Below are 14,484 nucleotides of genomic sequence, written 5' to 3' on the forward strand. Positions count from 1 at the left end.
ATGCCTATTAAATTTTTACGATTGTATACCTAAGGGTTTCTCTCATACTTATTTGCTTTCATATTTTATCTTTTTGATGCACCAGTTTCCGTTCAAAGAACGTTGCTATACGTTATTAAAAGTGGTTCTCTTGTTGATAACCTAATTTGGTTATCGCTGCGTTATATTCTTGGCCGGGTATTAAAATTCGCAGACACGACAGTTATTTACATTTCTTTTCCGATATTTCGAAGAAAATGAAGTATATAGAAGTGCATTTCGTTTTAATTATTTTAAATGTTTTTCTACTCGAATATTCGAACGTGGTAACAGGAGAAGTACTTTTTAGTAAGTAATTTATTATTGGATATTTAATTTTTCATTTGATCAAAATTAGATTTGTAAATGGTAGATTTTTTATTTTTATTTTCAATTTTTTTTTTTTCAAGAGCCCGAAATAATCTACGTCGAAGACATATGTAGGAAAAATGAAATTTTTAGTCAGTGCCAGGCAGATCCAAATTGCGAAAAGAATTGTGATAATGTTGATATCTGGGAATCTATGCCTTGCATTCAGACAAAAAATTGTTTAAGTGGTTGTATCTGTGACAAGGGATATGCACGCGACAATAATCAAGGAATTTGTGTTCTGGAAAACAGTTGTCCTAGAATTAGACATTAATTTGGAATAGAATCGTTTTAAAATATTTGATATTGTTTAGAACATTTAATGTTCGTATATACAAATATATTAAAAAACTAATTAATAATTTACGTTCCTTTGATCATTATATTTTTTTTGTATACATTATTTCTTTATTAGATTAATAATCTATTTTTATAAGAGAATTATTGTTATGAAATTATTGTTTTATTTCTTTCTTGTAAAATTACAATTTATATCAGAACGATTGTTTTATAGTAGTGTGAATAAGAGATGCGTAGACGCATTTTGGTAGAAGTTGGTGGGGGAATGTGGCGGCGCGTGATATGATAGCGTTTTGAGATGGTTCAGTTCCGCGCTGTCTCACGTGCGCGACACATTTCGAGAAACGTGGAAATATTGGTGTCATAAATCGTGCAAAAAAAATACTTATAAATTATTTTTCATTCGAATTATCAGTGATATTTTTTTTCAGAATGCTACATATTTAAATATATTTTTGTTCATTTTATTTTCCATTTATAAAATTTCGTTCGACGTTTCATACATTTATTCTTTTTTCATGCGTTTTTTTTATTATCCGTTAACAAAATAAAAGTGCGACAGTGTATCAAGTGTTTTTTGGATATATAATCATGGATAAAAGAATCTACTGGAGCCAGCTTTATCAAATGTAAGTTTGTCACAATGTTTAAATTCATCGACGATTAATTATTTCTTTTTTTTTCACTGATAATTCATGTCAAAATGCTCGAAACGAATTCTAGTTCTTATTAAAGTTCAATTACCAGCACAGCGGTGATCGTGATTATTCTGTATCGAGCAGTCCAAAAAAAGAAGCCTGCGGCCACCTCGATCGAGCATCCCTGTGGGTCCACGTCCATTGTGATTTTAATAAGCCTTATGCAAATTACAAATGAAATTGTCAGCGGCAGGCCCGCGGTCCATTCTTCGTCGTTGATGGGGACAATTAGAAGAGCTTTGTCCGGCGACCACGCGTTGTCCGGCTGCTCGCCAACTTGAGTCCCAACGAGAGGACCGCCCGCCAACCCCTAATGTTTGTATCCGGTCCCCAGGACGTTCACTTCCGATCCCAGACCGACTCCCTGCATGCTGACCAACCACTTTTTCGATTCTTCATCACCGTTGATCGTCCAAGTTAGTAGACGTGACAGACGACACAGTTTAAAAACCTACAAGATTATATATCGTCTAGAAGAAAGAAACACTTTGAAATTCACGTGACAATTTTAACTTCTCGATCATCATGTTCAACCATGCTTATTCGCTTATTTATACAATAAGACAAATTCGATGCCTTCGATCGTGAAGTTCTGTCCCTGTGGAAAAGAAGAGGAACATCGTTAGTCACAGATCTCGATCCTTTCTCCCAATCGGGAAGGGGAAAAGAGGGAAAGCGGCACAAGTCACGAGACTCGCAGGGCAGAAAAGCGGAAGAGTTGGCGGGAGGAGGTTGGAAATCGAACGGAATCATGGAGGCTGGAGGTCGATGGTTTGGGGTGGAGATAAGTTTTTACGGTAGGGTTACTAACTTACGGACTCGGCATTGTCGAGTTCCCGGTGACGGGAGGACAATGCGCGTTCGGGACACAATGCTTCACTCTGGAATCTGAAGGCAGTCTTGACTATCAACCTGCAACCACCCCTCACATCTGTGTCTACCAATACTTACCCTTCTTGCACATACCACCCTTGCTGCCTTCGCTCCGCGCGTCGTTACTTTCTCATTCTGTCATCCTTGCTTTTAAAGTCTCAAGAAAAAAAAAAAAAAAAAAAGAAAAAAAGAAAAAGGAATCTCTTCGTTATCTTTAAACCTATCGAGTTTGGAACGATAATGAAATGCGTGTTTAATTCGATATGCAATTGTTGTCGAAAACTTCTCCGGAGAGAGGAGATGAAATTTTATTTCATTCTATTGCTCGTCGTTCTACTGTTACTACTGATAATTTTTCGTCCTCCCCTTCCCCCCTCCCCCCCAAAAAAAATAAGGATTCCTCTCGTTGAAAACGTAAAAGTTCAAGGTTTATGCACCAGGCGAATCACATAAAGAACGAAGAAATTCACAGAACGGATCGTCGCTATCCGAGGAGAAGGTGAACACGTTTGCAATCATTGCAATGTTACTGCGATCAAAGCAAAGATGAAGCAACTGCGAAGGATGAGACAACATAGATGTTTGAGTGCTAAAAAGGACAGGAGCGCAAAGACGCAGGGAAAGGGGGGAGGAGGAGGGAAAGGATAGACAAGAAGGGTGAGACGGAGAGGGAGGCGTGGAGAACAAGAGACAGACGGCCGAGCATTTCAATCGCTCTTAGACTCTCTCTTTGGCTTGGCTTTTCCGTTCCTTTCTCGCACAAAAGCTACATTGTTTCGTCCCTACGTTCATATGGACGCGGGCTAAAATACTCCTCTTTTCTGCCGGCAGCACGGATACACCGAAAAGCAGGCCGCAGACAGACGTACCGTACGTGACACACGTATGCCAAAAGCAACAGCAACGTCGCTACCATCGTCAGCATCGTTCGCTGGCATACAATCCTTTCTGGTACATTCAATGCTCGTCGCCCACTCGGTATCCTTTTGTCGCTGTTTATAGCTGTATAGGCCCATCATCCCGGTGTACTCGCCGAGTACTTTTCGAGCTTAATTCTGTATCGTCTAACTGGACCGTGGAAAGAATCGTCTGTTGGTCAGGAAACCGTGCATTCCGCAAATTCGTCGGATTCTCGTCTCTTTTTGAGCGCTACCGGATTAACGATGGATTCGTTTCAAACGTCAATACAGGGGAGACATCACCTCTTCCATTGCACATCGATTGCACGATATCCTCGACGAGAGTAGCGAAATAATTAGATCGATGAACAAATTAAGAGTTCGTGACGAATTCCATTGAATTCCTCGTTAAAGTGGACAACGTGTGGATCATCGTGTCTCCTCAAATTAATCATGGTTGGACCTTTTACTATCGATCTACACCTCTATAGGAGGGGCGATAGGTGTGTCTGATTATTTATCCGCACACCATCCAATTTCTCAGCATTAACATGAATTATCCGTGGACTGTATAAGCTTAATCGAAGTTGACACAAGGAAGAAATGTATTTACCTCGACTACTCGTGGAAAATCTTTCTGGAAAATCTTCTTAACCGCATCAACCTTATTTTTATCCTTCCGACTTCTCGAAGATTCTTCACACCCACGTACGTGTTTGGATGATCAAATTGCCCCCCAAAAAAAAAATATAAGCTTCTCCCAAGCTTATTATATTTTCTTCACGCTTCAACCGTAATGTTCAACCGTAATGTGATTCCGTTTATTGGGGATAAAAATATTCTTGCCCAGAGACGGTCATCGTTTCCGGAAAACTGTAGGAACCTCGCCGAGCTTAGAATGCTTTAGAAACGGATACAGCAAGAGTGTCCTGCACTCTATTGATAAACTCTCTTTCAATAGACGCGGATGCTGGCCCCGCTGTTGAGTATCGATAATATTGAAACCTTGAATGCCGCTCGGTTGAATGTCACAATGCGCTCCAGTGATTAATAGACTTCCGCGACTTTTATCGAAATAAGATGTTCCCTCTCTGACGCATCATCGAGAAAACCACGCTGCATCGCCGAGTTAGAATTTCAAGTCTCTCTCTCTTTCTCTCTCTTTCGACTCATCGAGTGTTTCGCAAAGGAATGGCAATTATCACCCTTTACGTCTCTCCTTAAACTAATTAAACGAAAGAATTCCTAAGCCTTATTACCTTAGATATCTTTCTGAATCTGCGACGAGATAATAGAAGAATCTCGAGGCGAGGTTTCCCTTTGTTTTAACAAGTGGAACAAAAACTGTCGAAATTGGGTTTTTCCTAGCACGCTGCCACCCAGTATAATAATACCAGGCTGAACGTGTATGCACGCGTTGGCATATAGATGCGAGAGAACCACGAGGCTGGCCAGTGCTCTCCTTTGTCATTCGACGAAAGGCTTTGTACCGATTATCTGCATACGCTGCCGCGAGTGGTATGGCTTTTCAGCCTTCTCCTCTCTTCCCCTCTCCCAGCTTTACGTCATTTCGCCGTGATTCCATCCATACGGGACACCCTGTATACACAACGAGGCTCGCGCTTTGAAAGCTCGTAATAGTTCAGCGTAATCCGGCGTACCTGACTTAGCTATTAGAACTCGACCATGCCTGGCGATGATATAATCCACGAATGTGTTTTCCTGAATTCTAACAAGGGTGACGATGATTTCAAGGATCGTTAAGGATCGTTATAATCCACGTGTGACACTATGACAACGCTCGAATATTTTTTTTTTCTTCTTTTTCTTTTTTTTCGACCGCGATCGAAATTTCGCAAATCGTTGAAATTCCCTCCTCTCCCTCCCACGACGTTGATTGCTCGATTTCCTTCGAAAGAGAGACGAATTAATTAATAAATCGCGGTACTCGATCGAGAAACGTATTTCCAATATCCGTCTTCAGGCAGAAACTTTTATCGGTCTTTCCCTAGAAGGTTTTCTATCCGCAATACTCTCCTCCTCCGCCATCCTCCTTTTTTTCCTTTCTTCTTTTTTTTTCCCTCCCCCTCCCCCTTTCCCGTTTTCGCTATCTTTTCCTTTCCTTTTTAACTTCTTCTCCCGTCTCGGTCCCCTTCTTCCCGTGACTACATTCTTTTCAGTATTCACTGTGCAGTTTCTTGTACCGATACTTCCTTCTTTCATCGACGCGTCATTCAAGCTTTTGATGCCGCGGCGACAAAGCTCTTTACTTCTTTCCGCGAACGAATGAAAGCACGGAACGATGGCGATGTATACCTGTACGTATATACGGATGTATATATACGTATAATACCACTCTCTCCTATACTCTTCCGCCCGCTTTCTCTCTCTCTCCCTCTCACTTGGCCGCGAATGCACGTATAGATAGATAGATAGATAGATAGATAGATAGATAGATAGATGAAAATGTACGCGTGTGCCCGTACATTTCTTCGCGGGCAAAGAATACAAACGCAGCCTCGATGTTTTCGTGCATCCATGCACCGACTTTTGCTTTTACGAACAGGTCGTAAAAATCGATTCTATATCGAACTAGATGTAGATGTTCCAACATCTTTATATGACGAGAAATTCAAAGATAAATCGTTGGGATCTCGATTTAATTAATTTTCGCGTCTTACCTCGATCCGATCGATCACCTCCTCCCTTCTTGGTTTTTCCCCAAATTTGGTTCCTCTCAAATTTATCGTTAATTCGCTTGCCAGATTCGCAACGATCGGATCTACACAACGTGGAATCGACAATTACTTAATAACGGAGAAACAATCGATTCGGTTTTATTGTATTTATTATTATATATATTTATTTATTTTATGCCTGGTCGGATGCATTAAACGTGGGCGTATGATATAATACCGTTAACGCGTTATCAGCCGTCGTATTAACGCGTCGTGGGCACGGTCACAGCGGCGTTAAAACAATGGCAAACAGACCCGTTAACTCGGAACACACGAGTACGACGGTCCTTAATGGATCAAGGTGCTTAATTCACGAGTATCGACACAGGCGTCGCGATAGAGCCGATGGTTATAATGCCATGCGATACACAAGGGGTGGCGCGGCGTGGTCGCGTCGAACGACGAAGACGAAACGACGCTTCTCCGCCGCTTGGTTCGGCGAAGGGAGAAAGAGAGGGTGCGCGAAGAGCGAAGGGCCAGCGTGGAGGAGAATATATACGGGAAGTCCCTGTCCACGGGCAACTCGCTCAATTCGCTCGCTCGCTCGCTCGCTCGCTCGCCAGCAGCGTCATCATAAGACCTCTTTGTTCTCCGGCAATTTCAGCGGCATTGTCACCGTCAACAATGTCCACTTGACATTCTCCTTCTCGCTCCCGCGCATTGTTAACCCATCCTCAACGCGGTCTCTCTTTCGATCATAAAGCTCGTAGCAGTCGGCCAGCATGCGTCGCGATTCTGCTTGTGGACTCTGCGCCTTAAGGCCGCTTCTTCTTGGCCCGTCCACGAATTTTTCCTCCGAATTGGGTTACCTCTTAACCCTCTCCCGTTTTATTCTTAAATGGAACGCATCTCGATGGACGATATCAAAGGGTTACTTTAAATACTTTAAACTCGATTCGTTATGATTTTAGAGGAAGTTAGATCTGGTTTAGATTTAGGATTCCACTTATACATTCTTCTCCCTTTTCTCCTGTCGGTGACCGTGCCTTTCTTTCCACCTTGCATTCGCGCTTTTCGCGAATATCCTCCTCTGTACTTCTGTCTCCCTCTCCTGCTCCTTTTCTCTTTTCCATTCTCTCGTTCTCTCTCTCTCTCTTTCTCTCTTCGTTTCTCTTTGTGCCCATCTGTCTATTGTCCACATTGTTACGCGGTGGCATCCTCCTTCCTCGTATTGTTTCGGTGCATTGTTTGACGGTGGCTCGCTCGTTCGTCCTCCTCGACCGACGGCGACTCATTGTTTCCTCGTTGTTGCGCGTCCGTCCGTCTTTTCGTTCTCCTTCCTTGAACATTGTGAACTTTAGGCGTCGACTTCCGAGCCGTTTTCTTACTTTAGGGAATTAACCGGTTTCCCAATCCTGATGTCCGCCCAATCCCCGACTGGTACCACTGTTTCCCAATCCGTTACGCAGATTTCTCCTCCCTTAATCGAGTTTACGACGTTTTCCTTTTTATCCATCGAATCATCCATCGTCCATTCCGTTCCATGATCCGCGATAATAATCGATCGAGAATCGTGGGAAAAATTCGAATTCGATCGTCCATCGAATAAGGAGGGGGGAGAATAAGGAAGGGGTGTTCGAATTTACCAGACCCTTTCGAACCGGGTTTCACTCGGTGAATACTCGGGACATTTAAGTGTGGAGTTCATTGGAAGGCGCGTACATATTCGCTGGAACCGTGTGCGTGTGTATATTTCGCGAGAGTGGTGGCGCTTTACTTATGGAACGCATTGTTCTATTGTGCACGGGAGATGAGCGCATTACTGTCCCTTGTCCCCCTTTTCGAGCAACCCCGGGACAATATCGTGCCGTCGTTAATCAGGCATCGTTCCTGGACGAGCCACATAGTAATTCGTGGAGGTTTATGCTCGCGGAGCACGCATTTAGATTCACAGCCTGCTATAGCTCTGATACTAGCTTAGACGCGATACTGGAAACTCGATAACGTTAGTTATAGACTTGGATTTAACGGTCTGAGTGACGTCCCGAATTCTCCCTATTCCGGATCTCATTGTGCTTCTACCCTTCTCCCACCCGTTCCAGTCTTTTTTCTTCATTTTTATACCCGTAAAAAATTTCACCGACTATATATACATATATAATACCTCGTTAAATCGATCATTCGTTCGAACGTATTCATTTTTAGAATCGTTCGCATATGTTCGAATATAAAGAATATATTGCGCGTATATAAATGGAGAGTCGAGAAAGAAACATCTTCAACGTTGGAGGATCGATATCGATGACTTTTTCCTCGATGTAATATGTGTATATGAATTTATGAATCGGTGAAGAGATAATGATAACGGAAGAAGAAGAAGAAGAAAAAGAGGAGGAGGAGGAGGAAGAGGAGGAGGAGAAGGAGAAGGAGGAGGAAGAGAAGAAAGAAGAAAAGTACTCGCGCGTATAAAACACGTACATGTGTATTCACGAGTAGTAAGAAGTAGGAGATAAAGTGTTCGCGACGAATCTACGGAATGGGGTGGAAGCACAGTGCTTCAACAATGACGCTATTGTGGAAACGAATAACACATAGTCCTGCGCGCCTTACCTTGCGCTTCGTCGGGGTAAACTGTATGGCTGAATCAAATGAATACGGGAGTGCCATCGCTAAGACACACACACACACACATCCACGTCGCAGACATTCGGGGAAAAATTTACGACCGATTCGAAACTCGAACGGATGCCAGACGGGGGAATAAAATTTTGCAATTCGCATGCATCATTTGCAATTTTTCGCGACGTATATCGAGATTCCACGATCAAAACAAGCGATTTATCTTAACGTTTATGAGACGGCTTACGATGCCTTGGAACTCTGAACGGAGGAGAGAATGGAGTGTACGTCGGTACGTTGTTCCGTATACATCCGGGAATATTCGGAACACGTGAAGAAACTTACAACGGGATAGTAGTGGGTCGTGTAAGCCAGTAGTTCCGGTCGCTTATGCGTCAGACAGCATCGCACGCTCCATGCCGCTTTCAGGAAATAACGGATATGAATGCAGCATGAGTGCAAACTACGGAGAACTTTGAGCGCTTTTATTCGAGGGTATTACGCTCCTTGACACCAATCTTTTGCACGTTTTTTCTTTGAACTTTCTTCCGCTGATAATGCAAAATTCTAATCGAAAGAATAGCGATAGACACCGCCACGCGACATTCCGTCGTATTCCACCTTTCAACATTAAGGGGATTATTTTAAAAATTATTTTTCTCCCCTCTAAAAGCTAAGGAAAAAGCATCGTGGAAAAAAGAGGATGGAAAAAGAAACGATGGCGGTAATAAGATGGCGGAAAGAGGCGAGTTACTGTGCACACGCAAGTAAAGTAGTATCATCGGAATGGTTCGAGGGGGTGGAAGGTCGACGAAGAGAGGTCCGTTGGAGGGTGATGCCGCGGGGAGGGGGTAGGTACGTAGGCAGATTTAATTAGCATGGACCAACGGAGGCCCTCAGGGGTTGCCGGGGGTGCGGACGAGGGCAGTTCGAGCGTTAAAGTTAAATGACGGTTGGCGGTTGCTTATTCTTCCCGGCAACTGATGCTTGATAATCTGCGAAATCTCCCCGCCGGCTCTCAATTCTGCTCGATAGTTCGCTGCCTGTGCAGGCCAATTCTCTCAATGGAACAACTCAGCCACGGACTGACTGGCTTAATTGTAGTTGCTACGTCTCCTCTACCCCGATTTCGTTTTTTTTTTTTCTCTTTCTCCCTCTATCCCGCATCGGGAATCGTTTCCTTCGACTCGATGTGGATGCATTTCGAGAAAATCGTCTCGTCTCCCGTTCTCCCGGGATTCCGTTACCGCGAAACGTTCGTGAAATATCAATTTTTAATGTACGAACGATGTAACAAAAAGAAAAAAAAAAAAAAACAAACGAACGAAAAAGAAAAGATTTTAAAAACACAATGGATTTTTTTAGAATAAATTTGAGCCGCGGCGTGTTCAATGACTAATCGCAGAATGGTATGATTTTTTATGTAACGGGCAACTTTCCGTTTATGCTTAGAATTTATTCAGCGAGCGTACATTTCGCGGAACATTCTGTGGAAAGGATCGTCATGCAATCGTGCGAGATCCGGCATTAACCTATTCCGCTTTGTCGCGTGCGTGTAGCACCCTTCTCCCTCCAGGGGATCCTCCATCCCTCTTCCGCTCTTTTTCGCCGTCCGACACCCATCCCAGAGCCAGAATTCCCCGCGCCTCGCCTTTCCTCCGCAATTTTTCCGCCACATTTGCCTTTGTCTCGCGACAACAATGCATCGCCTCTACTGCGATGACATAAAAATATGTGCACCGATGTCTCTCTCCTTCTCTCCGCTCCACCTTTCTCTCCGTCTGTTACTTTTCCGCTTGTCTCTTCTACCATCTCCAGCCATCCACCCTCTCCTCCCCGCCCCTCCCCTTCTTTCATAGACGAACGTCTGTCGGTATCGCGAAACCCGGCTCCACGCCACGAATTAATTCGGCTTGTCGGAAGAACGAATACAAACGCGTTCGCGCGCGATCGCGTTGATTTTCTTCTTCCATCCGTCTCGACGAGAATTCGAAATCTTGAGATAAATCCAAGTAACGCCCTCTTTCAACTTCTTCTTCTTCTCCTTTTATTTCTCTACTTTCCCCTATTTTTAAAGATTATTAAATAAAAGCGGTCGAATCGTTCGTCGAAATTGTGGCGATCCGGTAGTAAACAGTAGTGCGGAAGAATCAAGAGGGGGAGGGAGGGCGAGTGAACGATTATTGCCACGGACACCTGTGCCTCGCCCCAACCCCTTGGACCGTGAAAGGTCTGGTGAAAAGGAAAGGCCGCGATTGCGGAGAATATTGTTCTCGACGGCGATGCCGGGCGTCGTCGTCGTCGTCGTCGGAATTTTCGTCGTCGGGATGCTCGAACAATGAGCATGCAAATGATCGGCCGAAGATCGATATCAGTCCCTGGCTGCGATCAGAATTTTCCCGCGACCGGTTCCGGGGGCAGCTCTGCCCTTTCGCCCCGTCCACCCCCTTGGCCCCCTCGCGAGACAAAAGGGGGAGGGGGGGGGAGGGGCGGGCGCCGGTTGACAATGGCCCGATGGCATTACGTATGCAGGCGCAGGGCTCCGCTCTTTTCGAATTCGTTGCATTCTGCCTCTGCCTTTCCGCCGCCACTTCCCTCCCCCTCCTCCTCCATCTTTTTCCTCCCACACTTGCCCTCCCAACCTCGCTCCGCCCGTTGCGCCGCACCGTCCCGTTCTTCCCGTTATTCGTTCTTCCCGATCCGTACCCCATCCTCGCGGGTCCATTCCGCAAATTGCAATCGCCAATCTGCCGGCCCTTTGTCTCCTTGCTCTTTTTCCCTTAGCCCTTCGGCCACGAGCCGAGTTGAATCTCCTGGAAAGCGTTAATCGAGGAGAGGAGAGGGAGGAAGATGGTGGGATCGGAATATGCGGTGAATACTTTTTTAATTCCTCCCCGACCGCTTTTCGATGTCCTTTTTTTTAACCCGTGTGTATCTCGATCGGCGAAACGTCGAAGAAAACACGGGTGATGCGCCATCGCGAGGAGGAGGTGGAGGGGAGGGGATAATGATCGATGGAGGGACAATGTAAGGGGGACGGAAGAGGAGAGAATTTTCGTTCGTAAAAAGTGTAACGAGAAATATAAAAGTGTTGGCGTGCAATAAACAACGTGGGACAAGGTGGATATATCGCGTAGAATGGAAGGGAGAGGTAAAAAAGAGAAAAAAAGTGAGAAGAGGAGAAGAGCGAGGAATCGGGGAAATTCGAACGTTTGAAACGAAAGAGTGCGAGGGAGAAGGGCGAGAGAGAAATGGCGAAGGCGGTGAGAGAAGAGAGCGATGACTGCATAGAATCTAAACTGTACAATGGATGGTAATATCGAATGGGAGGGAGTTGGCGTGCACGGTGCCGGTCTATTCAATGCAATAATTATAAATTGGTGTCTTTCAACTGGGCGGCAAATCGACACGTAACGAAGCCACTGTAACTGCATCCACGGCGACAACTTTGCGCCGCTTTTGATTCACCGCGCCTCGTCCGCGCTCTTTCCTCTTTTGAACGCACACGGTGGACGCGTGAAATCGCGAAAATACACGGAACAGAACGTCTATTGGATTTATAAATATCCAACACAAGCCAGCCTCGTTTCAAACCCGACGAAAATTACGTTTAATATCGATCCTTCGCTATCCGATGAGCTCGACTAGATCCGATTGAATCGAAAGGAAATTAACGACTTTGATCGATGTATTCAGTACCTGAGTATTCTCTCGATAAACACGAACAATCTGGAAAACGTGTCATCTAGATCCAGCCCTAGTTTCTTTCTCTCGCTAAACATATATAATTAATGCAATTTTCGAAATGGATCGAAGCCGGATAAAGAAATATCGGTTCGAAAGAAATATCGATCTTCCCTACGATGATACAGATGATACAAGGTACAGATATTCGCGTAATTAGGGTGAAATACATGACTCATCGTTACATAGTTCATGCATCCAAGGGTTCGCCTTAACATGGTACAGGTACGGAATCACGGGGAGCATGGCCCCGAGGCAGTTAGGAACTTAATGAAGCTGTTTTCCGTTTAATTAGAATCCCACCGTGATCCTTCCATTCTTAGACGGGTCTCGCGGTTAATCCTTCCTCCCGCGATATTAAGACGGCAACCTCGCTCCTTACAAAGCGGGCCGCGTGCACAATATCGCGTGCTATATTTACCGGGCCCCTTTATGCACCGTGGAAGCTTGCGTTCCGACAAGTGCGCACACACGTCCCCTCCCCCATATACGTATATTATTTACAGATGCCTCGCTCGCGATTTTTATTGCGTTGGAATTTGCAATATATAATCCCTCTTGCTGAAATTTTCGCGGAATTGCATCGCGGCTCTCAATTCAACACGCTCTCCATTTCTATTTCAACGTTTGACACACTTTCTCATTTCTTGCATCTTCTTCGCGACAATCTTCTCTCACGACGATCATCTTTATCACCGTCGAGCTGTCGTGCATTAATTTTTTATATACCGTATATATCCCCATATTCCATACACACGTGGATATATATTTTAATCACAAAGAAGATTCTTTTGATTATTACCTAAGCTCTCTTTCTTCTCGATGAGGATGAAGATGGCGTTCGAAGTGTTAACTCGATTAGAAAATAGCGATCGTAGACGAGATGGCCCTTCCTGCAAACCTTAGAAGACGTTGTCGATTCTAAGCTGGTGGAGACGGCATGGACGGTGCTCGGTCGTCGTCGTCGTCGTCGGCGGCCATGCCGTGGGGCCGGCGCTCTTTTATTTCGAAAACAATGGAAGGGCGCTTTGTTTCAGGCATTGTCAGGCGGACAGTAACGCGCGCACAAAAGTTATAATGAAACGCTATTTATTTAAATGTATAGGTGCCACGGTGCCACCAGCCCCCTCGGCTTTCCTCCACCCTCGTGGTCCACAAACCTCTTTGTGTACGTGCACAAGCACCAACACCGTCTCGGTCATCAAGCGAGCCGTTCTTATTCCGTATTCTTTTATCCCGCTATCACATTTACGGTGCCATTCTTCCCGCGGCAATTGTCTTTTTAAGACGATATAAGAAGCGGCGCGTGCGCCGACCAACACCAGTTTTCTTTCCAGCCGACGATTAAAAATCGTCAATCAAATGTCCGAGTAAATCGAGGATATTAGGATGTTGAGATTTCAAGGAATCCCGTGCATGTTCGTGTTCGAACGTTTGTTTCGAGACCGAGAGAGAAGGAGCGCTGCTTGAGAAACCAGTACCAAATACCAATTGGTTTTATTGATGATTCAATGAAGAAGGTAACCCGATATCTCGTTGGGGAACGTCTAAATTGATCGAAGCAAATAGAATGATGATTTTATGATGGCCGAGACTACGGTCTTTCCATCCTCTCGATGCTGAGCTCTTGGGGGAGAAGATTTTTTTTTTTTCTTTTCTTTTTTTTTTTCTTTTTGGGAACGTTCCATAGAACTAGAATTCGGATAATTTGTCTAATTGCTCCGGATTACCGACGGCTAAATGAAGATCCAGGCACAATGGAAGAATTAACAGAGACGATGGAATGCAAAGTTGCGTTTAAGTGGGAACAACTGTAACAATTAGATGCATATCCGGAGATCTTTGGAGCGAATGCAATTAGATACCGCTGGACAAACGACTGTATTATAAATTGCATCTCATTCGGAGAAGAAGACAACGGCTTCAGGCTTAATAATCGTTTCCTGCGGTTCGCCGACGCCTGCGCAGAAATAATCTCTAATTCGTCCCGTAATGAAATAATAATTTGCCATTTGAAAGGCGCGACTATGCGGCTCAAGTGAGAATCAATCAGATTTTCCCTCTCTTAGTTCAATGAGAAATTATGTTCGGAAATTTTTATTCGTATTCGTCAGTGCGTGCACTCGTGACAGTGGTTGATGAAATCCGTTGCATCCACTTAAAAAATTCTATATTTTAAGAGACAATTCATAAATTTCTTCGAGAAAGCTTCTTTCATCGCCTGTGCAATTTATCGCGGAGCTTCGGAGCCGCTCGAAATTACGTCCACGGAATTTCGCGACAATA

General features: G+C 44.5%; 1 protein-coding gene and 1 pseudogene across 1 annotated transcript; one reads left to right on the forward strand and one right to left on the reverse strand.

The window, feature by feature from the left end:
• Positions 1-173: 173 nt before the first annotated feature.
• Positions 174-718, forward strand: LOC122714314 (zonadhesin-like). Its single transcript, XM_043935562.1, has 2 exons — positions 174-327; positions 429-718. The coding sequence occupies exons 1-2, from the start codon at positions 237-239 to the stop codon at positions 659-661; spliced, it is 324 nt and encodes a 107-aa protein (XP_043791497.1). The 5' UTR covers positions 174-236; the 3' UTR covers positions 662-718.
• An 816-nt stretch (positions 719-1,534) lies between these two features.
• Positions 1,535-3,273, reverse strand: LOC122714335 (annotated as a pseudogene).
• Positions 3,274-14,484: the final 11,211 nt, after the last annotated feature.

This window comes from Apis laboriosa, unplaced genomic scaffold, assembly GCF_014066325.1.
Source record: "Apis laboriosa isolate Shangri-la unplaced genomic scaffold, ASM1406632v1 scaffold29_cov151, whole genome shotgun sequence".
Lineage (NCBI taxonomy): Eukaryota > Metazoa > Arthropoda > Insecta > Hymenoptera > Apidae > Apis > Apis laboriosa.

Excerpts from the sequence above, each read along its gene's own strand:
- LOC122714314 (XM_043935562.1), top strand. The coding sequence starts at position 237 with ATGAAGTATATAGAAGTGCATTTCGTTTTAATTATTTTAAATGTTTTT. Across the intron at positions 328-428 it reads AACAGGAGAAGTACTTTTTA|AGCCCGAAATAATCTACGTC; the intron begins GTAAGTAATTTA and ends TTTTTTTTCAAG.